We start from the raw sequence: 26,553 nt of genomic DNA, 5'->3' as shown, positions 1-26,553 counted from the left end.
GGGTGATGGCACAGCACAGATGCTGCGCACCACACGCACGCCCAAGCGCGATCACAAAGCTGGCAAGGCCCGAAGAGCAAAAGAGGGGAGGCGATGATGGCGATGATGATGGCGACAGGTCAAGAGAGAGAGAGAGACATACACGCGCCTTTATCTAATGAATCGTGTGCTCGCGCGACTGTGCTGATGCGGTTTCTCAAGATGCGAAAAAGCTGCAAGAAGGGGGAGCTCAGCTCACTGCACTGAGTGGGGGAGAGTAGAGTAGGATAAGGGAAAGGGTGAGGATCAGCGAAGATGAGTTTAACAGCAGGAAGCCATCAAGGTGCCACAGGTGCGTTATGCGCGGATCTCGTCGAGTGCGCGTACCAGGGCGCATCCTCCACGAGCAGAGGAACGAAGCAGAGACAAGGAGAAGGGAGGGGGGGGGAGATGAAAGGAGACGAGGAGCGTCAGAAGTGTGAGTGGACGTGTGCCGATGGGCGCCCGCCAATGAGCAGCGGGGGCTGAGAAAGGAAATAGTCGGCAACACGGAAAGCGTGCGTTTGGTTGCGCACGCGCATGCAGACGAGCACACGTGTACGGAGAGTCGCGCACACTTGGTGCACGCCGGACCAAGGCAGTGAAGGCCTATTGGAGGAGGAGGACTGCAATCGAGTGGTGGCTGCTGCTGCTGCTGCTTTCACACTATCTTCGTCACCCGCCTCTTACGTAAACTCTGTGCGCGTGCGTGTGCGTCTTTCGGGCCCTTTGATGAGCATACAGAGGTACTGAGAGCGTTGTACTGCACCATGACGTGAAGAGAGAGAGGCAGGGAGGGAGGGAGGAGGAGAGGAAGAGAGCGTTACAAGCGAAGGGATAAAGGGAGAAGTAGAGAGGCGGAGCTGCGAGGAAGAGAGGTGCAATTTACTGGAGCGAATTTTTCATCCACAGCTACCTCATCCTGCACGGCCGTATAAGGTAGAGACGCATCGCAGCTTTCCTTACCCCCTCCCCCTCCCTCCCTCTCTCTCTCTGTCTCATTTTTGCAAAACGTATCGTGCGTTGCGGGTGACACCCCCGCCCTTCCCGCCCTTCCCGCCAGGGTTGCGTGTCGTCCCCTCGTTCTGGTGTCTCTCTTTACGCTGAGTTCATCGATTTAAGGCATTAAGCGAAAACACAACAGAGGCCAGGCACATAAACACGCGTCCACACACATGAGCCTTTCCGCCTGCCTCCCCAGTGTGCAGCTCCACGATCATCTTCCTCCGTCATCCACTATTTTTGTGTATCGCCACCCCTCCCTCTCTCCCTCCCCCCTGCAAGCGAAGGTCGCTTCATTACTTACATGATGAGGCACGAGGAGGAGGGAGGGAGGGAGGGGAGCAGGCGGTGAAAAGAGAGGGTGAACGCGATGCGTCAGAGAGAGAGAGAGACCGATAACCTCCACACACACACATACACACATACACTGGCAGCCATACGAGGTGCGCTCCTGCCGGAATGTGCACCGTGGCAATGGGGGATGGCATGGGTCGCAAAGCAGCAGCATGCGGCAGCCGTGACGGCAACCTCCCCCCTCCCCCCCGCTCTGCATCGACCCCCTTTCCGTAGCATATTTCCCCCTCCACCTCCTCTTTTCCTTTGGTTCTCTCTCTTCTCCCAGTCGCTCTTCATGAAGCGAGGCTTCACTTCCTGTGCGCGTACAAGTCCCAATCAGGCTCACCTCGCCGCCTCTTCTCCCCCGTCTGTCGAGCATCGACGCGAGAGTGTGCGCGACGATGTACGAGAGTGGCCCACCCACCGCACCGCAGGAGAGCGGTTCGGTGTACAGACACAAAGAAGATACGACACGTCCCCAGACGTGCTGAGAGCACCACCAAGGCACCGCTGTTCGCATGTGTTCCGTCGGAGAGGTTGCAGCTGGGCACTAGCAGCTGGCCGTCACAACCGTTGGTCGCGCGTTCTTGCGCACCACGCGTGTCTGTTCTGGGTCAAAGCCCTTCTCTTTTGAGTTATACGTGGCCCAGGCTGGCGTCACGGCGGCGTAGTCCAGCGAGGTAAAGTCCGTGCGCCCCGACTCAACCAGGTGGTAGAAGCGCTCATAGTCGATCCAAGTGTGCCAGTGGCCTTCGAAGAAGAACTTGTCAAGTGCGATGAGGACGCAGCAGCTGTGCTCGTGTTCGCACGCTACGTGGTATGGGCGGTTGCGCTCCTCGGCCGGGATGACAATCACCTCGTCGTCGTCGCCGTCGTCGCCGCCCTTCTCTTCCGTGTTCATCTGCAGGGTGCTGTAGTGTGGATGCCGGCTCGCCATCTCGGTGCAGAGTGCCTTGCAGAAGCTGATCACTTCGTCATGCCGCGGCACGTTATCCTTCATGGTCAACGTGCTACTGGTGCTCGTGCCGCAATACGTGACACCCTTCACCTCAATGAAGTCAGGCTGCCCCATCTCCACAAGGTCGGCGTACGCCTTCACGTTCTCCGTGTTGTACTGGTTCACCAGCGTCAGCCGGAACACGGTGCGCTGCTGCTTCTTCGCCAGCTCCTTCACACAACTAAGGCAGCGCTCCCAGTAGTCCTCGAAGAGCGGCCGGTCAATCCGCTTCAGCTCCTCGGGTGTCGGGGCATCGATGGAAAGGTAGAGCTGCACAACCGGCTTCAAATCCCGCAGCTGCTCAGGAAACTGCGCGTTCGTCACCATGAAGGAGGAGATGTGATGCTGATGCAGCAGCTCGCAGAAGCCGTTGATTTGTGGGTACATAATGGGCTCCCCTACGAGGGAGAGGGCGCAGTGGCGAATCTGCATTGCTGTGGCCAGCCGCTCCGGGGTCACCCCCGGGACACCACGCATCTGCTTGATCATTTGGTAGTGCCCCGCCATCCCTTGCGCGATGAGCAGCTCTGGAGGGTCTTGTTTCCATCGAAAGTGGCGTGAGACGGGGTTTGTGTGATGGCGCCAACAAAACACGCACTTGTTCGCGCACGCCAAACTCGGCGTCATCTCCATGCACTGGGAGGAGTTGATGTTATAGAAAGTGTGCTTGTAGCACCCGCCCCGGCCGCGCAGCATGGACTTGGTCCACCGGCACAACTTCACGCCCGAGTGGGTTCCCACAAGGCGGTACCCCTGCTTCTCCAGGTTCTGGCGCAGCTTCGGGTAGAGCAGCTCGGGCAACTCGCTTGGGTCCTTGTTGATGTCGAAGTCAGTGTCTTCGGTGCCGTCCCACACAAGGTCCTCAACGTCGTCCATGCCGTCATTCTCCCCGTTGACCTCCTCCTCCTCGTCGTCATCGTCAGCCTCATCGTCATCGTCGCGCTTGCTGGCGGCAACACAGTTGGCAATAGAGTCAGTCTTGCAGCACCCACAGTTATCGTCGCCATCTGGGCCGGTACTGTTGCCGCAGGGCTGCCGCTGCTGCTGCTGCTGCTGCGTCGACTGCTGGCACGCACACGATGCGCCCTCACTACCGCACGTTTCCCCTGCCGGGGCGGCGGTGATGCCTCCGGCCTTGTGGCTGAGCATTCCCGTGGCACTGGCAGCCGCAGGGCCGGTCGTCCCCATCTCGGACTTCTTCTTCACGGTCACTGTGCCGTCCCTGTGGAAGGTGGCGCGGCTCACCCACTTCAGCAGCGCCGTGGAGAAAATGCGGAAGAGCGACTGAGTTTTTGCTTCCGTTGTGTACACCGGTGGGACGACGAACGGCGGTGCACCGAGGCCGCGGCACCACTCGTGCAGGTTCTTCGCGAAGGCATTAAAGCGCTCCTCGCCGTAGGCGATGTCACCGAGACCGAAGACGGCGAAGCGCTTGCGGGCGAGCGTGTTGCGTGGGATGCGGTGGTCCTCGAAGGAGTCCTTCAGCAGCGCCTCGAAGGCCTGCGACCGCGGCGGTGCGACGCCGTTTGTATATGTGCTGGCGATGAAGATGATTAGTGCGTACTGACTCTGCTCCAACAGTGTGTCAACGCGGCACACGTTCGTGCGGCTCACACGCCCGCCAGCAGCGGAAGCAGCTGCCACGCTGGCGCTGCTGTCTTCCTCTTCGCGCATCTCCATCACCCGCACGAGTGGACAGACGGCATCGTCAGTCGTCGAGGGCGGCGCTGTGTGCAGCTGTGCCGTGATGAGCGAGAACAACTTATGCGCCAGCGCCAGCGAGTTCTGCGATTGTGTTGCGTAGGCAATCAGGATCTCAGCCGCCTCTGGGGGTGGTGGCGCCGTCACTGCCGGTGAGGACCTCATTGGTGCCGGCGGTGGAGCCGCCTGCCCCGGCGCCGCTTCGGGAAGAGCGGGGGGCACATTAAGCTGCTCCAGCTCTGCTCGCACCCGTTGGCTGAAGGCATTAACGTCGTCCACGTTGACGCTGCCACGTGCGTGAATTGAGTCAGCAAGATGGTTGTAGAGGAGAAGTGCTACGAGCGGCAGCCCGACGCTGACGAGGAGCTGAAACAGAAAGGCTATCATCATCGTGCTGCAGATGAGCGCCTATCTCTTCTCTCTCCCTTCCTTCCACTTGAGTTGTCCGCTGCACGAGCGCAGGGCGTGTGTGTGTGTGTCAACTCCTTCGCTGAATCGCTTCCGACACCGCTGTGATGCAAATCACCACAGTCTATGAGCTTTGTTGATCAGTACTGGCGGCATGACGCAGAAGTGTGTGTGTGTGTGGACAAGATGCAGATCACGATAGGCGGAGAGAGAAGGGGCAAGGGTACGGTCTAATCAGAGGGAGAGAGGATGGAATAGGGAGGAGCGGGGTTAAGTGGTCGTGGCTGCGGGGTATAGTTACACCCACACACCGCAGCACAGCCATGCTCACCCACGACACAGCACACACACACACAAGAGAGAGAGAGAGAAACAGTTTCGGATTGCTGACTCGCACCGACCCACAGGCACACGCCTCGCCTGCCCCTCTCCGCTGGCTCAACAACTTGGGCATGGGTGCGAGTCAACGACGACAACAGACGAGATCGTAGAGAAGAGGGCAAAGACAACCAACACCCCAAACCAATCAACCAACGAGTACAAAGATGCGAGAGAGAGCGCGAGCGCGCAAATATAAAGCGAAGGCACACCCACACCCACACCCACCCACACACACGCCGGCAGCATCATCATCCTCGTCGTCGCCACTCTTCTACTTTCTATCTTCCAGTCCCTGCCCCCCGAAAAAAAAAAATAACAACACAGTCAGGCGCACAAATCCATCTCCGGCATGCTGACAGGAGGAGAAAGAGAGTCCACGATGCTGAGTGGAACGGTGGGTGGATGATGTGATGGTGGTGGTAGGGTGCGTGCGTGTGTATGTGGGGAGGGGGAAAATGTAGGGCACGTGGTGAAGGGGCTTCGGTCTGTGTTCCCCGACACTCCTCGCGTCTGCTGTCTCTCCGTTGCTTTTTCTCTTTTGTGCCCCACCTGGTGTTGCCCTTCAATGTGAGCTCCATGGTTGCCAGCACCATCGCCATCGTCGTCACCGGGCCCCGTTCAGCACTCGCAGAGCCGCCACCAGCTGCTGCTTTGCAGTATCGTAGTCGTAGAACTGCAGCGCACTGACTGCCTGGCTAGCAAACTTCTGCGCATCGATCATCTGGTCTACGGAGGGCTTGAAATTCGTCGCACTGACTCCGCCGGCGTTCGGTGGGGTCACACAGAGTTGCTGCTGCTGCTGCGAGGAGGATGAGATTGGTGTGGTGCTGTGGCTGGTGGAGAGCCGCTGGCGCTGCTGCTGCTGCTGTGGTGGTTGCTGAGGCTTCGGTGTCGCGGACATGTTCTTCTTGGGCGGCGGCTGCGCTGATATATTGCTGCTCCCCTGAGTGTTTGCGACGTATGTGTAGTCTGGCGGCGGCGTGTCAAGCTTCAGCATCGCCGGTGGCGGCGCATACGGTGGAGCACGTGAGTTGTCCTGCCCGGTGCTCGGCGTTGGCGTCCAGCTGGAGGTGGACGTGGGCAGAGATGTCGGACGCGTGAAGCAGCTCGCCGGCACCGTTGTGAATGTGGCTGCCTGTCCCGCGCCATTCGCGGTGCTGCCATCGCCTGCCGCATCGCTATCCACAGCCTCCAGCTTGTTGGGGCTCACGTACGGCTCCTTCCTGTCAAGCGCCTTCTTCATGCGGGCTGCAATGTACTTGGCGTACTTGCACTTCTGCGCGGCAATCGAGTCCATGGCGCCGTCCTCAGTGAACTGCGCCGTCGCCTCGAGCAGCACGGACGCGGTGTAAAACATCCGCACAATCGCCATGGATGCATTTCCAGTCCGCTCCGCGTCATCGGCACGGGCGAAGAGCACGAGTGCGAACTTGGTGAGCACCGTTCGGCCATCAGTGCCGTGCAGTTGCGCACTGAGCTGCGTTTTACTCGCCTCCAGCGCGTCTAGCAGGGTCATGAGGAAGGCAGTGCCGGCCTTGTCCTCCTTCTTCCGCAGCCGCATGCAAAGAAATGCGACGTGGGTGCGCAGGTAATACGCCACGAGCGGCTCCTTATTCTCAAACTCATGCGAGCGCTGCAGGAACGGCCGCACCAGCGGTGCCCACGGCTGAGGCACCTTCTCCAGTAGACTTACCGAGGACATCAGTTAAATCCCCCAGGCACTGACACACACGCAGTTGTGCGCACGTAATGTTGTCGCTTCCGCGTCGGTGTCACAGGCCAAGAACGAAAGGCCAACGTCTTCGCCACTTTCATTCACGCCTGGATCGCGCGGAGAGAGAGAGAGGAAGAAGGGCACAGAGAGCGAGAGCGAACAGAGGCACGAGAGAGGAGGAGGGGGATGAGTGCGGGGAGGAAGAAGAGAACGGGATGTGGTGCTGCTCCTGATTCAGGATGAGCGACAGTGATGCCGCCAATGATGAATCGACGGTACAGCCGGCAGAGATGGAGGGGGGGGGGAGAGAGAGAGAGAGAAAGAAAGCGAAGACGGAAAGAGAAAATAGAAGGATCAGCGCCAAACAGCAACGGGAGAGTGAGGTGAATGAGCGGAGGGAGGGCGGGAGGTGGCTGATAGTGAGAGTGAGCATAAGCGCAGCACGTATGGCTGCGAGTTAGGGACGGCAGATTGTGGTGAAGTAACAGTTGGCTGGGAAGGGAAAAAGGCGCGAGAAGAGGCGTGCGAGGGAGAGAAGAGATGACGGTGCAGGCGTTGGATGAGAGGCCGCGGCGACCGAAAACAAACAAACGACAGCCGCGGGTACTGCGCTGTTATACCCCTTCATCAGCACACATGGGTGAAGGGTGGGTGGAGGAGGGAGAATTCCGCTCTCGCATGGGTGCTCTCGCTACGGCGGAGGGCGTGTACTGCGTGTGGCGCTGCCATCACCACCAGCAGCAGTGACAGCACCTGCCACTCCCAACACTTGGAGGGACAAGGGAAGGAGCTCGCCAACTGGCGAACGAGAGAGGGAGAGGCAGCAGATGCTGTCCAAGTAAAGGACGTGTTAGATAGGCTTTGAGCTTGCAGAGAGAAATAGTACAGGGAAAGAGGGGTGGAAAGGCGCACACCACGCGTGCTCACATGCGAGCAAACAGGCAGACTTCATCGAGTCATGCCACATGTGCTCGCATAGAGAGAGAGAGCGAGAGGAGTGGCAGAGACAACGCTAGCAAGAGAGAAGGAGCGGAAGGGGAAAAGGGCTCAACTGAGAAAACTGAAAAGGAGAAGTTGATAGCGACTGGAGTGATAGGAGGAGGGGGAGGGCGAGGAGGTCGTCGTGCAGGATGTACGTGATGCCTGATGCAGTAGCGGTGATGGTGGTGAAGAGAGATTGCGTGTGTGCGTGTGCGAGGGACGGAAGGGAGAGAGAAGGGTCGATGACGGTAAACAACGGGACGCTTCATCGCACATGTACAGGCAGAACGGACACACACGGCGAGAGAAAGACATGAGCGAGAGTTAAAGGAGGTAAATCGGGAGGGAGGGGGAGACGAAGGAAGACAGAAGTGATGAAATGGAGATGTGTGTGGCGATGGCGATGCTGATGGCGGCAATGAGTCGTGCGCGAAGGGAAAGGGGAAACAGTTCGAGAAGTAACTCAGTCGCAACAACAACGACCGCACTAACAGAAGAGAAGGAGCCCAATGGGGGGGAGAGAGAGAGGGGTGTCGAGGAGGAGGGGAAGGGGTGCTCACCACCTCCACGGGATCCCACCGCAGTGCGCCCCACAGGCCCGTGGTGATGCCCTCACCCTCTCTCTTACTCCCTTTCTCCAAAGGCGCGCGTCACAGGTGCCGTGAGTGTCAAGAGATGGCGAGCGAGCCAAAAAATCGTCAGACAATAGCGCTGTGCATCAGCCGACACACAGGCACGCGCGCCTGCTGTGCGGGAAACAAAGAAAAGCGTAAGTGCCGGCGACCATCGCCGTCGCACTCGATATTCCCCCCCTCCTCACCCCCCTCACCAAGAGTCCCAGAGGCACCTCTACGCGCCCTTTGCTGGAGACTTGGAGTGGGACTCGCAATCGATATTGCGCACCACGCGTAGCTCCCACTCGACCCTGCTTAGGTCCTTCATCACGCGCTTCATGCGCGTGTTCAGCTGTGTATAGCGCGGCTCGTTTCCTCGCTCGCGGTGTCGCATGACGGCGATGTACAGCTCCATCTGCATGCGTTCAAGCTGCGTGCGCAAGACCGTGTGCTCGGAGATGAGCTGCTCCTCTACCGCTGTCAGTGCCGGCGCCGCCTCCACCTTGCCAGTCATGCCACCGTTCGCGACGAGCTGACGACCAGGACCAGCCGTGATGAATGGGTTGGCGTCACGTTCAGCGTTTCCTTGCATTTGGTGAATGTCGCCGTGCATCGCCTTCCGCTCCGCGAGCCGCCGCTTCACCAGGAAGTTGTCTTCCCTTTCCATGAAGCACAGCGCCTCCGGCGCATCGGCCCGCAAGGGCTGGCGCCCTGTCGACGGCGACGCGCTGCGGTGGTACACTGTGCTCTCGACTTGGCTGCTGTCGTTCAATTTTCTGGGGGTAATACGTTGAGACGAGGTGCGAAGGGGGCGGCGCTTACCGGGCTGCTGCGGTGGCAGTGGCAGATTTAAAGACTCCCGTTCTATCGATACCTGCTGCTGCTGCTGCGGCGGCGGCGGGGCCGCTACCGTCGTCCTGCTGCTAGAGTCCCGCTGTGGTGTCGCACTGGGTGTGTGGACAAGACCGACACTGCCCACCTGTGACGCCTCCCCGCGCTGCGCTTCTGCCGCTGCTGCTGCGCTGCTGCTGCGCTGTTTGCCAACCTCACTCTTCTTCTCATCACCACTGAGCATTTGGTGAGGATGGCGCAGTGTCGAGGACGAAGGGTAAGATAGTGACGCAGCCGCCGCCACCGTGGCACCGGGGACGCCGTCCCTGAGAGCGATGGATGTCTGGCTGAGACTGCCACATCCGTCGTTGCTTTGCTGATGTGACGGTGTCTGGTGCGAGTAGTGGAAGGCCACTGCCGCCGTCTGGTGCCCACTCGCGGCTGCTGCTGCACTGCCGGCGCTTTGGTCCGTCTCAAAAAACTCGAAGCGGCACGAGTCGAAGTGGCTACAACTGGCCACGGTGCTGCTGCGGCGCTCGGCAGCTGATGAGAAGCTCTGGTGATGCGGGGTGCCCACCTCTTCGCTCACGTAGCCCTGGCTACGCTGCACCTCCCGATGCGGTGGTGGGTGCTGCGATGCAGCCGAGCCCGCGTCCGCGGGCGACGCCGACGTCACTGAGGGGGTGGAGGGAGGCCCGTGGCGCCCAGTGCTGTCACTGTTGCAGCTGCGCGTGCCGAAGAGATGCTGGTACGTACCGTTCGCCTTTGCGTCTTCCCTGGTCGCTGTGCGCTGCTCCTGTGAGGACAGCTTGACATGCTCCGCTTCTGCTCGCTGGCTGGACGACAGCGGTGTCGAGCCACCGCTGCTGCGAACTCTTGGGCCGGTGGCAGCGCTACCCGTCTGATGTCCATCATCAATGGTGGGCCGAGGCGTCGGTGCCGCACTGTGCCAGTTGCGAGGCGGCGTGCGAGGCCTCGTCGACTGAACCGCAGCCGCTGCCTGCTGACGCTGCTGCCTCTGCTGCCTCTGCTCTGGCGGCCGCATTGGCTTTTGCGCTGTATTGTCCAGCTGCGCAGGGCTCTTGCTTGGGTCGGTCACCGCGCTCTCGTTCACCGCTGGCAGCACAGACGACATGCTGGAGCGCGACGTTGAGAAGGGGCGGTATTGCAACATTGGGCTCGGCTGCAGGCGCCGCTGGCTCTCCGTCATCGCGGATGACGCCTGTAGATCGTTCTCTGTCCCGCGTGATTGACTCGCACTCGACAGATCCGAGGCAGACCGCGGGAGTAGATGTTGCTCCTGCTGTGGTGGGGCGGGTAGTGGCTTGTTCCGACGCGTGGAGTAGGTGCTGACGCTGCTAGCGTTGTCGGACTGGAGATGTGCGCCCCGGAAGCGGTGTTCCGGTTGTGCCTGCTCGACCGGTGACTCTGCTGATGACGTTGCGCCGTCCATGGGCTGCAGCTGAAGTGCGCACTGTTGCAACACGTCGTTGATGTCCTTCAGCAGCTCACTCATCGCTACTGGGCTAATGTGAATGCATCCCTGATCCGAAGACTGTTGCCACGTTGTTAGCTGGGAGTAGACGTTCTCGAGCGCGTTGCGGTGCGACTCGTAGGCGACAATGCACGTATCCAGCGCCTCCTCAAGCCACGCGCTCTTTTCACGCTGGCCCTGCAGCACAGAGGACGCCAGCGTGGACATGGCCTACAGGTTTGGTGTTTTCGTTGAGGATGGGCCCAGAGAGAGAGAGACACAGACAGACAGGGGCTTGGCAGCAGTACGATCGGCGTCGTACCGGGACGCAAAGGTGTGCGTGCACTGGCCGTTGTTTGCTTGCCTGCGTGCGTGCGGCGGCTCTTGATGGTGGGTTTGATGAATGTTGGCTATGGCGGTGGGGGGGGGTGGGGAGTCCCGTGTGTGACGGTGCGTGTATGAGGACAGGTGAGCACTCTCGTTGCTATGGGCGCCTTACACCAGCGAACGGCAGTGGTTGTGCTGCGCGCTGCTTAAAGGGAGGACAAAGAGAGGAGGAGGCGCGGGAGGAGGGGGCAGTAGTCTAGCAGTGTCTTTCCCTGCTTGTGTGGGTGTGTGTGTGTGTGCGTGTGCGTGTGTGTGTGCGTGCGTGTGTGTGTGTGCGTGTGCGTGTGCGTGTGCGCGCGTGTGTGTGTGTGTGTGTGTGCGCGTCAGACGCGAGCTCAGAGAGGGGGCAGGGGGAGGGGTGCGTGTAGAGGGGACTGGAGGTGGACGCAAGGTAGCTCGCACGCACGAAGTGATGCCTGCAGATTGCGCTTCATCACTGACAACGTTGCCCTCCAGCGGGCATTCAGCGGAGGGCGCCGACGGTGCCCTCCGCTCCTCCACATTTTCCCCTTTCCGCTGGACTTGTTGTGGTTGTTCGTGATTTGTTGGAGCGCAATGGACTATAAGTCAATGAAAAGAGAAGCTCAGGAGAACGAGGAGAGGGGCGCAGCAGCGAGATCCAAAGCACACCGTGCCAGCATCGACAAAACTCAGCATTCAGAGAGAGAGAGAGAAGCCAGCGCTCGTGACGAAGATGAACGTCCACAAGTTACCCTCGAAAGACACCTACACACACACAGTCGTAGAACGACATGCGGACAGGTGCGAGAGAGGGGGATGCTGGCGCTGATGTAGAGATGCTACTGCACGTCCCCCCGTATGTGCCCGTTTAGATGCACGCGGGAAACGACGCCACGGTGAGGCGGATGGAGGACGCGCACGGAGACGATGAGGAAGAGGGGAGGGCGAAAGGGGACAGTGAATGAGGCCAAGACGACACACACACACACACACACACACACACACACACACACAAGCGTATTGTCATGTACCCACACGGAGAGGCCAGCCTCATCAGCCCCCGCATCGTCGTCAAGAGAAGCAACCAAGGGGGGAGCGAGAGCTAGCAGTGCTCTGATACGGAGCTTTGTATGACTAGGTCTGGCGAGAGACGACGACAGCGAATGCGCATTGACCCAGCGGCAGAGGCAAGAGCGGCAATGGGGAAGGACAGCGAGACAGACGTGCACGCATGTTCTGCAAGACGGCCTAACGGGAACACGGCAGCGCACGAAAAGTAAGCGAAGAACACAAACAAGTGGAGAAGAAGCCGCCGCCGAGTTCGCTTAGCAAAGGACATGACCGGAGACACTTCCAGTGAAAAGCCGAAGGAACAGGGAGGAGGGGAAGAAGGGGGGGGGGCGACGCCTGCAGACGCGTAGCCAAGCGAGCGAGGGGGGGGGACAGACGGAGGCACCGAGAAGCACATAGACGCCTCTCTCTCTCTCTCTCTCTCGTTTTCATCTCACTGCATCTGTTTAGAAAGACATGCTGAAGCTGAAGTCGCCGCCGCTGGCGAGCTCGCGCAGCGCCAAGACGAAGCCGATGTTCGGATTGACATCGGCCTTCTGTCGCTTCACTGCATCGAAGGCGTCGCGGTATGTCATCACCGGTGGCACGCTCCCAAATGCGCCCGGGCTGCCGCCGTCGCTGCTGGCAAAGCTGAAGCCTAGCAAAGTGTTCATACTAGTGTTCAGGTCGCCGTGGATGCTGCCATTCATGGGTGTCTGTAAGGAGTGAGGCGCGTAGGAGCAGCGCGACAGCGCGTGCTGCTGCTCACCGGGCAGCAGAGGCGTTCCGTACACGTTCTTACTGTGGCCTCGGCGCATGCTGGCGACTGCGCTGCTACCAAGCGTGGTGGCGGCAGCTTCCTCGGCTGCAACGCACACCTTGCAGGTTGAAAAGGCGTTTCGGTGCTGCGTTGCAGTACTCGCCACCCTTGGCGTGGTGGTGGCACTGCCCGCTGAGCGGTTTTCAAGCCTCTGCTCATTAGCCATTCGTGCACCGCCCCGTCGCGGCGTCCACATCGCTTCGGACTTCTGTTGTGGCGGAGTCATCTCATCCACGCCGTCCTCGTCCTGCGTGCGTTCGTCGGCATAGGCCGCCTCTAGCAGTGTCATCCTACAGCTCCCGCGCGCGCTGCGGTGCGAGGCCACCGGCGCCGACGACGGCAATACGGAGACGACACAGCGACTGTAATGATACTGCTGCTCCTCTGGGCGCAGGTCATCGCAGCTGTTTATTGTGGTCGTGCTGCTGCTACCGCCAAAGTTCGAACCATCGGCAATGTCGCCCCTCCGTCCGTACTCCTTCCCTAACTCCCTCGCCGGCATGTGCCTCCTCATCTGATGCTCCTCGTCCGACTGCTCTCTCAGCCGCTGTTGCGGTTGCCCGCTGATAAGCATTCGCCGCTGAGCCGCCTGCTGCAGTCGTCGCTCTCGCAGATGCATCAGGTAGCATGGCTGACACATGCGTGAGGCGAACTCAATCGGGGTGGGGGGCGACGCCATGCGGAGCCGCTGCTGCTGCTGCTGCTGCTGCGACATTGCGGAGGGATTCCCACTCAGAGGGGTGGTGAGAGGGCCGGCAGCATAGCCGCCGCCCGAGCAGTTACCACCGAAGGAGAGCGGCGACGACACGGGTATCGTAGAGGAGCGCCTGCGAATCCACGGAGAGTTTGTCGAAAAGTGCCTCTGCAAGAATGACTGGCTGCCATTCGCCTTCGGACTTCCGCGCGAGGCGAAGGGCGTGTTCGCCGACGCTGAGCTGGGAGGCGACTGCGGCAATGACAGGGACGGGAACGCCAGCGCAGGCCTGTTGGTGCTCCCGCTGCCGCGTCCAGAGATCGCTGTGGCCGTGGACGTTGTTGTGGGAACACCACCGCTATCGTCGTCGGTGAAAGACGTCACCCCGCCTGCCTCTTCGATAATGCGGCGCTCTCGCTCAAGGAAGGACGCAAATAGTGAGGCGGTGTCGTCTAGCGGCGCCAACGTGCAGCCGTAGAGGATGAGGTAGGCAATGATGAAGGTGGCGCTGCGGCTTACACCCATGCGACAGCACACGAGCACGCCACCGCAGTCGCGTGGGTCCACGATGGTGAGTGGGGACGACGACAACGCCGGCACGGAGAACGAGGTCGTGGTTCTTCTGCACTCGACGCCCTCACCAAGGCGTTCACCGAGTCCCGGCAACGACGGCGGTGTGGGGGGAGTCTCTCGCCTGTTCTCGAACGATTGCTGCCCGTCCACCGACATTGACGGTGTCACAGGCGACGGCGGGACCGCCCACACGTTCTCACCCTCATCTGTCCAGGCCCAAAGCATGCAGTCCTGCGCTTGGTGCTCCTCGGTGTTGTTCGCATCGGCACTCGGTGCGCTCGCCGCGGTACGGCGGGCCATGCACTGCTGGTGTACTTGTCGGCGGTGTAACTGATCATGAATGATTCGGGTGACAGGTGCGAAGAAGGGCGCGATGACCTCATCAGAATGGTCGCGTAGAGGGAACTGGACGTAGCGGACGTGATGGTTGTTGTTTGCCATTACTGACGTCACAGGGCAGTCGAAGGCGCAGTTAATGACTAAGGAAACGCCATGCTCCGCCAGCGTCGCCGTGTCTGTGGCTTCGGCGTAGGAGCCCAGGAAGAGCCCGGGTAGTATCTGAGCCGCATTGAAGGATGGAGCAGTAGATGTGGCCCGGTGCATGCCTTTGCCGGCTGCCACTCTTGCCGCGGCCGAGGCTGTGGGGGTGAACGCCATAGGTGACGGTGTAATCAGTGGCCTCTGGATGCGCAGCAGCTGCTGTGCAGCCATCGGTGCGCCAGGCGTGCGCACCCTCGTCACCGGCGTCCCTTCGGATACAGGGAGAAGAAGGGATGGCGCCGCGCTTTCCGTAACGGCGCAGCGGCTCTTCGCCGGAAGCTTCGCAGACGATGACAGCTCGCTGGCTGTTGCAGCTGCCCGAGGAGCGACGGCAGTGCATGGAAAGTCGGGGTATGTAATGTCCTCCTCCTCCTCCTCCTCCTCCTCCTCCTCCTCCTCCTCCTCCTCCTCCTCCTCCTCCTCCGAGTCCGGGCCGTTGTGTTGCTGCTGTGACAGCGGAGCGTTGGGCAACTGCAGAATTAAGTGCGTCGGCTGGTGGCGGTGTACGGACTGAGGCAAAGGAGGCATCATAAGGGTCGCTGACGGATGCTGTGGCCCCTCGTTTGTGCTAAAGTGCTCGTCGCTGTTCGGGAAGCTCGCTTCGCCGTCACCGCCCAGGTACGGCGAGCTTGTCGGCGTGCTCTTGTCGGTCGCACGCGACGGGTTCGCCGTCGTGACCACCGAAGGGATCGTAAGCGACGGCGATATGCTGGGGACGCTGTTCTTCAGGGAGTCTTCAAGGCTCGCATGCGCGGTGCTTTCGGCGACTGTCGTGTTCGCCGTTGTGGCGGAGGTTATGCCGGGCGTGGTGCTGGTGCTACCAATGGTGCTCGGTAGAGAGGCGCTGCCACAGCAGACGCGCTTTCGCCACTGGCTGAAGCCGATGCGGGATTGTGGTAGTCGTTTGCCGTGCAGCGAGGAGGCGACTGCAGCGTACGTCAGTGGCATCGTGTTTGCCGCCGCGGTGGCCGGAGAAGGCGGCGACGTGTGCGCGCCCGTCCCACCTTCGCCATCAAGCCTCAGCGCCGTCTCCGGCGTGCAGCAGTCTTCTGTCCGCCACGCATCGCCATCAACGCTATCGTGAATGGCAAACGCGCCAACACTACCACCGCCACTGTGGTTGCTTATCCGCCCCGCCTGTGATGAGGGTTCACTCCCTGGCATCACCGCATGCGCTGCTGCCCGAGGAGAGCCGCTGTGGTTGTTTTTGTTGCTCAGCGTGCCGGCTTCGATGCCCTTCGAGTCGGAAAGAATGCGCGAGGCACACGTGTCCCGCGGCGACCCTGCCGCGGAGATGCAGGCATTGGCAGGTCGGAGATTCGAGGAGGGGGGGCTGTAGTAGGCGACACGGTCCTTCGCCACTGCAGACGTTGACGTCACCGGTGCTTGCAGAGGTCTGACTAAGGAGGTGGTGGATAAGACAGCCGCTGCTGCTGCGCGGCCGAGGCCGCTTTCCAAGCTCGAGATGCACACCGGGTCGCTGCCCGCCGCCTTGCGCGTTGACTTGACGCATGGGCTCACGCGCGAGTGACGACAGGACTGCCGCTGGCGTTGCTGCGAGTTCTTTGAATTTAGCAGTGCAGCAACTCTTCCATTGCCTCCACTGTCGTCCCCGTCGTCGCTGCCGCCGGTGCTCGTCATCTCTGCACCACCGCCATCGTCGGGGCTGTCATTCACCGCCGCCATGGCGGACGCCGAGGCCCGCAACGACCAGGACGAGGTGCCGCAAGAAAAAGGTGAGGAGGCTTGCGAGTCGTCATGGTCACCGCCAATGCCGCCATCCTCGCGCATCTGCGGAAGTTGCTTCAACGGTGGCTGGCGTAGGTGCTGCTGTTGTTGCTGTGGTCGTGTTGGCATGACTAAGAGGATCAACGGAACAGGGGAGGGTGGGGTGGTGGTGGGGGAATGGAGGGGAGGTCGATGATGACGCCAGAAACGAAAGGACGAAGCAGAGGAGACACGAACACACGAAGGGAGGACGCAAAGGAAAAAAAGACAAAAAGGGGGGAGGAGGAGGAGGCGCAGCACGCAGACACAGAGACGCCTCTTGAGACCGCTAGCAGCAGTGACAGCAGCCTAAAAAAAAAGAGGACAAAGTGAATCAACAGCAGGTGTGTGACACACTCCCGCAAGCCACCGTGCAAGAAGGTCTGTGTGTGTGTGCGTGTGTGTGAGTGAGTTGGTGTACCGTCGGTTACGCGCGTGTCGGCGTTGCTCACGGAGGAATGGGCACGATTGCACACTATCAATCGGTGGAGTAGACACACACACACACACACACAAACGCGCAGGTCCCTCAATCACCACTTCTCCCTCTTCTACGATTTTTCGGAGATGCTGATGAGGTGGAGAGGGAAGAAAACACGAAAACAACAACAACAAGGCGGGAGGGGAGGGGAGGTGCTTAACTATAACAATGCACGCGAGTGCACGAAGAGTTAGTCGTGGATGCCGACGTAAACGTTGATGGAGAGGGGTTCACGAGGAGACGGACACACTCACCCCCCCCCCACACACACACACAGAGACGTCACTGGCCACCACCACCACCACCACTACTCCCACTGCCAGCGACAGAGCGGGAGGGAGGGAAAGAGGTCGCAGGAGGCAGAAGCTAAGTAAGCAAAGAAATCGAAAGCCGCAGCAGCACGGCGAAAGCGAGCCAGCAGAAATGCAACCACAGGAGAGAGAAAAAAATTTGCGCTTTGAAAGTCGCTCACACACACACACACACACAACCACAACCCACGCGCGTCACCCGCTCGAGTGACGAAGGAGGCGGCGGTGACGAGTGGCGGGTGGTGGTGGTGGTGAGGCGAGAGGTGGGTGGGTGGGGAGCAGGAGCGGTGGTTCTGTTAACTCGCGTCTGTACTTTTTTGGCTACTGCACACTCTAGATAGCTTTGCAGAGTGTACGCGTGTATGCCACAGAGAGAGAGAGATCAGAGGTGGTAGGAAGGATGGAGAGTGGCGCTTATCTGCAGGGAGAGAGGGACACGTTGTGCGTGTGTGTGTGTGTGTGTCTGTGAAGAGCAGATACACACACACTCGCTTCCTCAGCGTAGACGCAAGAGAGTGAGGCGGGAGGGAAACAGAGGAGCCAGCGCTAGAGTGAGAGTTCGAGAGCCGGGGGGGGGATGGTAGGAGGGTGAGTCTCCTCCGCACCCGCGCGCTCTCGAACTCTCGTATTGGTCAGTCCTTTTCGTTCTTGCTCAGAGGCGCTCTCGTACACGAGAAGCGGCTAGAGCATACGACCCCGCGCTCGTGCGGCCGGTCACACCCGCACCCACACCCAGAGTTGAAGAAGAGCGATAGTAGCACAGAGCTCGGCAAAGAGGAAGACAAGAGAAGACGTGTGGGGGTAGTTGGGATGTTAACATAAGCGCCGCCCAGGGGGGACAACGTATGGGGCGGTGCAGCAACGTAGGTGAAAGAAAGCTCCTCCCCCCCTTTTTTCCCATCAGCGAAACAAGCAAAACACACACACACACACACATGGACGACAGCCGCCGTGATACAGCGAGATGACACACGTACAGAGGCACACGGACGCCCACACCTGCGTACGCGAACATCATCCCACGAAGCGAGCGTGCGTGTCTGTCGCTCTCTCAGAGCGGGCAGCTGTGGAGGGGCGCAGACCACCGCCGACATGCACACGCACGCAGTTGTCTAAAATAATGAGAATGAAGGAAAGGGAGAGAGAAGGGAGGGAGTGGATCCACACACACGCACACACGCACACACACACATAGGCACAGTGCGAGAGAGACGCGGGTGTGAATGCAGCGGTCACCTTTTGTCTTTAATTTTATTCTCCCTTTAACGTTAGCTTTGAGGCATTAACTGCAGACACCTCTCCTCACGAGCGCGTGCGTGCGTAGTTGTGTGTGCGTGCCTATGCGTGGTTTCCTTGCTTTCCACAGGGAGGCAACCACACAGGAAAAGGAGGGGGAGGGGGTTGCGAATTGTTCATCTCAGACCATCACAGTGAAAAGAGCAACAAAACATCACACACACACACGTCCGAGAACTCCACGAAACGAATGGCGCGCAACGCCGGCGCTTCACCCCATCCATCGCGCGCCGGTGCTCTCTCTGCCTTTTGCCTTTCTCTTGGGTATCGCGAAATGGCCTTCTCTTTTGGCAGCTTCCCCTCCCCTGTTTCTTCCATCGCCAGCCACGCGAATGCGCTTGCGCTGTGCATGTCGCTTCTCTCCTTCGTTATGTTAACCGATTTTCGTCATGGACGAGAGGGAGGGGGCGGCGGCGGCGGTGGTGGTGGATAAGGCGTGTAATGACGAGTCCCCAAGCAACCGCACGGTGGTGGGGGGGAGGGGAGGGGAGGGGAGGGGGGAAAACGACGACAAGGGTGATCTGCGTGGCTTTGTGTTGCGGCCTTGAGTTCTCCAGCATCACTCCCTCTTCTCCACATACAATGTGTGTCCAGTTATGAGGAGGGAGGGGGGGGACGCTGGATGACTGACGGAGCAGAGGTAAACAGGGAGAGAGGTGGGGGGGGTGGGGTAGAGTCGGTGAAGGCGCAGGCGCGCCCTGCCACCATAGAACCGACCTGCAAACGAGTAAGAAGCCATACACTGAGATGACCACCCCTTCCCCGCGCATACGCCACAGAGGGGTGGGAGAAGGGGGACGAGGCGCACACCTGCGCGCGCACGACACCTGGCATCTAGCGATACATATAAGAGACAACGCAAGTGAGAAGAGGAGAGCCGGAGCCGGAGTGGGTAAGCGGGAAGAGGGAGAGGTGAATGGGCGCGTGCACGAGGAGTCTCCCCTCAAAAAAAAAATATCAGCGCACAAATGAGGTAATATACACTCACCGACGCACACGCCACACGGGGTTTGGAGTACAGTTCGTCGAGATCTCTCTTCGACTTGTGGTTTATCGTAGTCCCCACACTCCATGTGTGTGTCTGTGTGTGCGTGTATCTGTAGGGCCGAGGTGTGCATCTCAGTAGTCCTTGTAGCTGTCTGGCTTCGAGCGCTTTTTGCCGAGCGAGTGCTGGGACGAGAAGGCGAAGCGGCGGTGGACCTGAGCCTGCTGATCCGAGTGAGGAGGCTGCCGCGGTACGTGCGTCAAAGTAGCCTGCTCGCTGCCGCCATCTGGACGGCGGCAGCTGTCAACAGTCCGCGTTGGAAAGTTATGGACGCACGCGCTGCTGGTGCCACCGTAAATGCCGGACATCTTCATCGCCGACAGAACAGTCTCGATGCCGCTGCTGAGGCCGCTCGGCTGCGACGGATGACCCGCCACGGCGTCTGTCGAAGTCGCCGCGTACGTGCTGAAGCGCGCCATCGAGTCCACGCACCTCGGGCTTGTGAACGAAGAGCTTGGCGAGCGCGCGCCGCGGCCGCCTTCGAGGGTGGAGGACGACGGACGCTGTGCGGAAGCCACATAGTCATAAGGGCTCACTGCAGTCGCTTGCGTCATCGCCGTGGTGGTATCTATGGTCAAGGCATTACCAGGGCGGGTGGCCGATCGGTCTCCCGAGGCCGGTGACGCTGCCGCCGCTTGCCGCTGCTGCTGCTGCTGCTGCTTGCGCATGCGGCTACTAACATAGTAGTACGGCTGAGCGTTGACGTTGATGCCGCTTCCAGGGGTGGTGAAAGAAACCGGCGATGTGAGCTGCGCGGTCGTGCCACCTACAGACGGCAGTTGCTGGTGTTGGGTCTGTGCGGTGTGCTGACGGGGCTCCGCAGTCGCATCCATCAAGGCCGCTGCTGCGCGGTTCGTGATATCGAAGTGGGCGGAGGCTGCACGCGGTGATCGATCCATCGCTGCTACTGCTGTGGCTGCTGCGGTGTGGTACCGCACTTGGCTCAACGTGTGAGCCTCATCAGTGCCGTTACCGCTGTGTTGGTGACCCGAGTTGGCGCCGTAGTAGCAGCAGTATGAGGATGATGCTACGCCAGAGATGGTGTGCTGCTGCCGACTAGGGCACTGAACTGATGAGGACGGCGACGCAGGCCTATCGAGTGTCGCGCTGCCGCAGTGGGTATGGCTTTGACTAGAGCTAGCGTGCCGACTGCCTTGACTCACCGCCGCGGGCGTAGCCGTTGCTGTGGAGGTGCCAAGGCAGCCCCCGTTAGCGTCATTCGAAAATTTCGTGACGCTATGGTGAGGGTTTTCGAAGCCACTGTTGCCATTGCTGGTGGTGGCTGTGGAGTGGACGTCGCCACCGCCTATCACTACTGCACTGCTCGAGCTACGGTACGGCACATTGCTGCCGTCGTGGAGGAAACAGCTGGACTGATACGATGGTTCGGAGGCCCAGGCCGCCGCCGCCGCCGCTGCTGTGGCTGCAGATGCGGCGGTGGTGGTGGTGGTACTGCTGATGGCGCGCTTCTGCACAGACAAGGGCGATATCCACGAGCTTGCCGAAGATGGTGGCAGATGCCGCAGCGCGGAGGCCTCATCCTCACGGTGGTACTGCTGCCAGCGCAGCCCTTCCTCCTTTCGTGCCGCAGCTGCTGCGACAGCGTTGGCCTTCGCCTTGTCAAACGTCGATTGCTTCAGGCACGCCAGCCACGGTACCACGATGGTGTGCCACTGGTGCAGTCGGTAGGCGCCGCAGAGCACCTTTAGGCGCTGCTGCTCGGCCGCGGGTAGATCGGCGGCAGTAGTGGCGGTGCCTTTCATAGGCGAGCCGGCGCTTGAGTCGGCACCCTGCTGTTGCAGCTTCGTGCTTGCCTCGGCGACTTCGTTATCCTCCTCGTCCAACACGTACGCGGCGGCTTCGTCCGGGTGCGCCGCCGCGAAGGCTTCGAGCTGCGCGCTGGTCGGCTCTGCGTCAATGCCGAGCTCTGTGAGCAGATCCAGCAGTGCCACGTACTCGTCCTCGTGTACCTGCGTCTCCCACTCTAGCTTCTCGAGGAAGAGCAGCTCTAACTTGTTCATCTCGCGTCCACTAATGCCGCCGATGCGGCCGTAGTAGACATTGCTATAGTACACATCGTCGCGCAGCTTGATGCCGAGCACGATGCTGGTAATGAGTAGGCGATGTGCGTTGTAGATCGTAACGGGATGCCCGCTGTGAAAGACATACTTGAGCAGGAGTAAAAAGGCGCAGAGGAGCGCCTCGCCGCTGCAGGCGCAGTAGCGCACCAGGCGCTGGACGTACATGGTCACTGTCATCGGTGGTATGCAGTGGGAGTGAAAGTCACTTGACGGGATCGGCTCGCCCTTGTGCAGCTTGCAGAGCATGCGCATCATGAAGGAGAGGGCAAGGAAGGCGTAGCGAGTTTCGATCAACTTGATCGGTGAACGTGCCGGCACGAGCGCGGCGCTGTCGTTGGCGCCCGCTAACTGCAGGCTCTGCTGCTGCTGCTGCTGCTGCTGCGTGTCTGGTGGCGTAGCGCAGCTAGGCTGGCTCGTGCTTATCCGCCGGGCCTCAGACCCGTGCTCCCAAGCGGCTACGGGACTAACTTCTTTGGCTGCCGTGACAGGGGCAGCCAAATTCGGCGGCTGGGACGGCGGGGGGAAACGAGACGGGTCGTACGGAATGCCGGCCGTGATGCTGTCGTTGGGGTGCCGCCGACTGGCCAGGCGACTGCGGCTACTACTACTACTACTACTGCCGCTAACGCCGCAGTTGCTGCTCGCACCCGCGACACGCGCCTTCCGACTGCGACTGCCGCGCTGCTGGTGTTGTTGTTGTTGCTGCTGCGATGCGCGTCCGCACTCGTCATCCTGGAGGGTCGTGAAAGCGTGGAGGGGCTGCTCCTGATGACGATACGTATCTTCCTCGTTCGCGCAGACGCTCGCGGTAGCCATCCGAGAGAGCGCACCGGCGGTGGAGGAGCCGCAGACATAGCGCAGATCGTCGAGCGCCACTGCCTCGCCCTCGCCGGTGGCAAAGCGCTTCGGCGGCGGCACCACCGGCGTGGCATCTGGAGCAGAGAGGCAGGCAGAACTCATGGACTTGACAGCTGCGTCGCCACCGGGGGTGATGGTCATGGAGGCAGTTGCGTCTTGGGGTTCGCATTTGCCGTCACCCCGCTCCTCATGGCGCCAGAGATGCGGAGGTGGATGCAGGACGCGCCGCACCTCTTGGTCTTCTTCGTACTCCACCTTGTCGAATACGCGTGCGTGAGTGCCGTTACCGTTCGTGCTACGACTACTGCCCCAGCCCGGGTAAGGGTGGCTCACTGGGTGGCTGTTGCTGTCGTTGCTGTTCCTTCTTGGGCTGATGCCATCTCTGCTGTTACTGCCGCTTTCCGCTGTCGCTGTCGCCGTCGCTGGCCGTGTGGAAGACGCCTCCCCAAATGCGGAGAGGTCGGGGATGCGCATACCAGCGCTGCGACTGTGAAGTAAATGCGACTCCTCCTCCTCGTCTTCCACGTCCGCTTGCTGCTGCCGAGGTTGAGGTTGTGGTGACAACCTACTTTGGGGGAGCGGTCTTGGTCGCTTGCTGGATGACGCGCTACATCGGATGCCGTGCTGCTGCAAGAGAGGATCGCCGTGGCGGCGGTGCTGGTGCTGGTGGTGGTGGTGATCGTCGTCGTTGCCAGCCACGGCAGCTCCGTCCACGCAAGCGGCACTGGCAACGTCGTCTTCGGCAGTGACTTCGTCGTCCTCGTTTTCGCGTGCGTGACTGCTCGAGCGCGAGCCCAGCGACGGCCGCAGGGAGGAGCAAGGGTTCAGGTAAAGGTAGTTTGTCTCGACGACACGTTGCGTGCGAGCTCGCTGAGACTGTTGTTTATAAGAAGAGATACCGGAGAGGGGGGTTGAGTACTCCGAGCTGTCAGTCGCTGCTGTCGTGACGCTGGCGGTGGTGTTGGAGCGAATCAAAATGGTCAGGTTCGACGCGCTGCCGCTGAGGGTGCTGAGAGAGAGGTGCTTCGTGTATTGGACCTGCTGCTGTTGCTGCTGTGAAGGCGTGGTGATCTCTGCGCCAGCGTCAGTACGACCCTGGAGGTGGTGCCTGTCTTGGTGGCGGTCAGCTTGCGAAAACAGCGATGCGTGCGCCGCAGTTGTTAGAGGGGCAGACGTCGCTGCTGTCGTTGGTGGCTGTTGCTGCAGCTCTGCATACGGAGAACGTGGTGAATCGGCGGGATTCGCCGAAAGCGCGGCAGGCCCGACGGAGCACGCACGGCGGGCGCTATTGGTGCCGCTAGAGTCCACACCGCTGATGCCACCGCTGACAGATGTTGGCGGGCGATGCGCGAGCGGGGACGGGCGTCTATGATGAGGCGGGCAGGCGCCTACGCAGTCCATGAAAAGGGCGAACCGGGGAGGAGGAGGGGGGATACGGCGGACACGTACGCACACGCGGACTCGTAGGAAGGGAGGGTTGTCCAGCGGCGAGACCACACAGACAAATCAAGCGCGGGAGAGGAGAGAGCGAGAGACAGAGGGCTGAGAGAAGAGACGACCACGACGACGACAAGCCCAGCACAGACAACGGCGCCACAAGGGAAGCCGAAGTGATTGAAGGGGAGGAGCTGACCGGTGGAAGTAGTCGCAGTAGCCTACTCCCTCTCACACACACATACACACACACGCACACACGTACGCACGCCCAGGAAGCGAGAAGAGAGGAGAGTGGCTACAGCTGCTGTTTTCCCCCTCTCGTTGCTGATGTCTGCGTTTGCCTACTGAGAGACGGTGAGCCCCGGGGGTGGGTGGTGGTGGTGGTGGGGGGGAATACTTGAGAGGGAAGGGGAGGAGAGGGAGGAAGAGCAAAATAAGCGTTGACGACGACGACGACTGAAGTGTGGCGTGTGATTTAAACGAATGAAGGGAGGGTGTGGAGAGATGAAACGAACGAAAAGGGTGGGATGGGGGGGAGGGAGGAGGTGTGTGTGTGTGTGTGCGGAAGAGCGATCAAACGACGGGACAGCGGAGGCAGAGAAGCACCGACCTCCCTTCCCCAAAAGAAAAAAAAACAGCGCAAATACAATGGCGAGGAAGAGAGAGAAGAGAAGAGAGAAGAGCACAGCCCGAAGCACACGCGACGCGACGCTGAGAAACAACAAGAGCGGAGAAGAAGAGGAGAAGAGGGGGGGGGAGGGAAGAGGGAGAGGGAGACACACACACACACAGCGAGACACCACAGCGACAACAACACAAAGAATGCACGCACACACACTCCGAAAGAGAAAAATCGAAAAAGAGAGTGAGAGAGAAGCGAGCGAGATGCACAACGTCGTAGAAGCTCACTTGGACGCTCAGACGGACGAGCACAGACCCAAAGTATTCTGTAGGCAGGCGGGGAGGGAGAGAGGGGAGGCGTGTGTGTGTGTGTAGCTGTGTGGTATAGTCAGGAAGAATTGTGTCCGCCCGTCCGTTAGAGAGAGAGACGGAGTGGGGAGGAAAGAGACAACAACGACGGCCAAAGAAGAAGACGAGGGAGAAACGGCGAGAGGTGAAGACAACCGCAACCACAGAGAGAGAGAGAGAGAAGGAAGCGTGAGGCAACAGAAAACGAACGTCAAGATGCGAGCAGCACAGCCTCAGATGCTATTTTTGTCTACTGTTTGACTTGCTGTGCTTTGTGTTCCACCTCTCTTTTGGTGTGTGTGTGTGTGTGCGTGTGTACGTGGGTAGTCTGCTGAAGCGGCAATCGGTCTCTCTCTCTCTCTCTGTGACGTACGTGTATACGTTGATCGATAGGAGGAGGGAAGGAGGGGAGGAGGGAAGGGGGCGCACGAGGCCTACAGAGACAGAGACAACAGACCCACGCTTTTCTCCTCTCTTTCGTTAGTTGGCGGTTCCTCCCGTTGCGGCTGTGGTGTGGCAGAGAAAAGAGGCACAGCGGTGGCAACGACAACGAAGTTAGCCGCTTATCAAGGGAAAGGGGGAAAGGGGAAGGGAAGGGGAGGGGAGGGGAGGGGGAAAGGGGGGGTACAGCAGCAAAAGGGAAGGCAGAACAACACAGCTCGAAACCGAAAAGCGACAGCCCCCCCCCCCAACGAACAAAGCGAAAGTAAAAAGTAAAAGAGGGGAGATGCGCGTACGCGTGTGCTTGTGCGCGTCTGGGTAGGAGAGAGAGAGAGGGAGAGAGAGGTGGGGGCAGAGGTGCTCACTCGCTAACACGCACGTCTTTTAAGAGGGAGAGGGGAGAGGTGCAGGCCGGAAGAGAGTCGAGAGAGAGAAGAGAGAGCGAGGGGCACACACAAGCAGCGAGAGAGAGAGAGAGAGAGACGCACCACTCCCTCTTCCACTTGCACTCTAAGGTAGCAGTCAAGGGAAAAGGGAGGTAGTCACACCACGGAAGAATGCAAGTTATAACAATAGAGGGAGAGAGGGCTGCAGCAGAGGGGTGCGCGCGCGTGAGCGTTGTGTTCTCAGCGATGACGTGCGTACGCTTTCTTCTTCTCGTCGGGGATGCTGAAGCTGAATGCGGTGCTTCTCTTGGGTTGGGAGTTTGCTGATGCTGTTGTCTCCTTGGCCTCTTCTCTGTTCGCGGTGACGTGCTTGGGAGTCGTATTGGGAAAGCCGCACTATTCTCTGGATGAAAGGGGTACGCCGCATGTGGGTGGATGGGCGGGTGGTTTCACGTGTGGGACAGCACGGAGGGGAGGGGACGGCGAAGAAGAGAAACCGAAAGAGGGGGAGGGGAAGTGCAGAGGGAGAGTGAAGGGCATGCGAAGCAGAGAGGGGCAAAGAGGGCGGCGTTGACGGCGATGATGCCCACTCGCGTGTGTGTGTGTGTGTGTGTGTGTGTGTGTGTGTGTGCGAGACACAGCTAGCATGGCTCCGCCATACGCCAGACTGTCATGATCGACGCCGTATGCGTGAGAGCCCACGTAAACATGCAGAGGAGAGAGGCAGGATGCCATGAGCGACAAGCGCAGGAGCACAAACAAAATGGAAAAGGCGTTACACACGCACACACACCACCGCTCCACTTCCCCCTTCCCCATTCATCACGGAGCGCACGTCTACGTGCCGCCAAACCATACACGCACGCGAGGGCTGGCACAGAGCGGGGAGGAGGGGGGGGGGACGGATGCAGGAGAGGGAAGAACGGGGGCATGACGCGTGCGCTACCCCCGTCCGCGTCATTCCCCCGCTCTTCCCTGTTTTGTCCTTCAACAACAGCA

At 60.2% G+C, this 26,553-nt stretch overlaps 5 protein-coding genes across 5 annotated transcripts; all 5 read right to left on the bottom strand.

The window, feature by feature from the left end:
- Positions 1 to 1,906: 1,906 nt before the first annotated feature.
- LPMP_050730 (hypothetical protein) lies at positions 1,907 to 4,444 on the bottom strand (the record flags this gene model as incomplete). The annotated part of the gene is made up of 1 exon (XM_010705535.1): positions 1,907 to 4,444. The coding sequence occupies one exon, from the start codon at positions 4,442 to 4,444 to the stop codon at positions 1,907 to 1,909; it is 2,538 nt and encodes an 845-aa protein (XP_010703837.1).
- A 1,003-nt stretch (positions 4,445 to 5,447) lies between these two features.
- Positions 5,448 to 6,545, bottom strand: LPMP_050720 (hypothetical protein; the record flags this gene model as incomplete). The annotated part of the gene is made up of 1 exon (XM_010705534.1): positions 5,448 to 6,545. The coding sequence occupies one exon, from the start codon at positions 6,543 to 6,545 to the stop codon at positions 5,448 to 5,450; it is 1,098 nt and encodes a 365-aa protein (XP_010703836.1).
- A 1,842-nt stretch (positions 6,546 to 8,387) lies between these two features.
- Positions 8,388 to 10,685, bottom strand: LPMP_050710 (hypothetical protein; the record flags this gene model as incomplete). Its single annotated transcript, XM_010705533.1, has 1 exon — positions 8,388 to 10,685. One exon carries the CDS (start codon positions 10,683 to 10,685, stop codon positions 8,388 to 8,390), a length of 2,298 nt encoding a protein of 765 aa, XP_010703835.1.
- Positions 10,686 to 12,322: 1,637 nt separating this feature from the next.
- Positions 12,323 to 16,339, bottom strand: LPMP_050700 (phophatase-like protein; the record flags this gene model as incomplete). The annotated part of the gene is made up of 1 exon (XM_010705532.1): positions 12,323 to 16,339. The coding sequence occupies one exon, from the start codon at positions 16,337 to 16,339 to the stop codon at positions 12,323 to 12,325; it is 4,017 nt and encodes a 1,338-aa protein (XP_010703834.1).
- A 3,117-nt stretch (positions 16,340 to 19,456) lies between these two features.
- On the bottom strand, positions 19,457 to 23,722 carry LPMP_050690 (CYC2-like cyclin, putative; the record flags this gene model as incomplete). Its single annotated transcript, XM_010705531.1, has 1 exon — positions 19,457 to 23,722. The coding sequence occupies one exon, from the start codon at positions 23,720 to 23,722 to the stop codon at positions 19,457 to 19,459; it is 4,266 nt and encodes a 1,421-aa protein (XP_010703833.1).
- Positions 23,723 to 26,553: the final 2,831 nt, after the last annotated feature.

Source organism: Leishmania panamensis (assembly GCF_000755165.1).
Source record: "Leishmania panamensis strain MHOM/PA/94/PSC-1 chromosome 5 sequence".
Taxonomy (NCBI): Eukaryota; Euglenozoa; class Kinetoplastea; order Trypanosomatida; family Trypanosomatidae; genus Leishmania; species Leishmania panamensis.
Note: the sequence above shows the minus strand (reverse complement) of the source record. Positions and strands in the feature narration are given on the sequence as shown.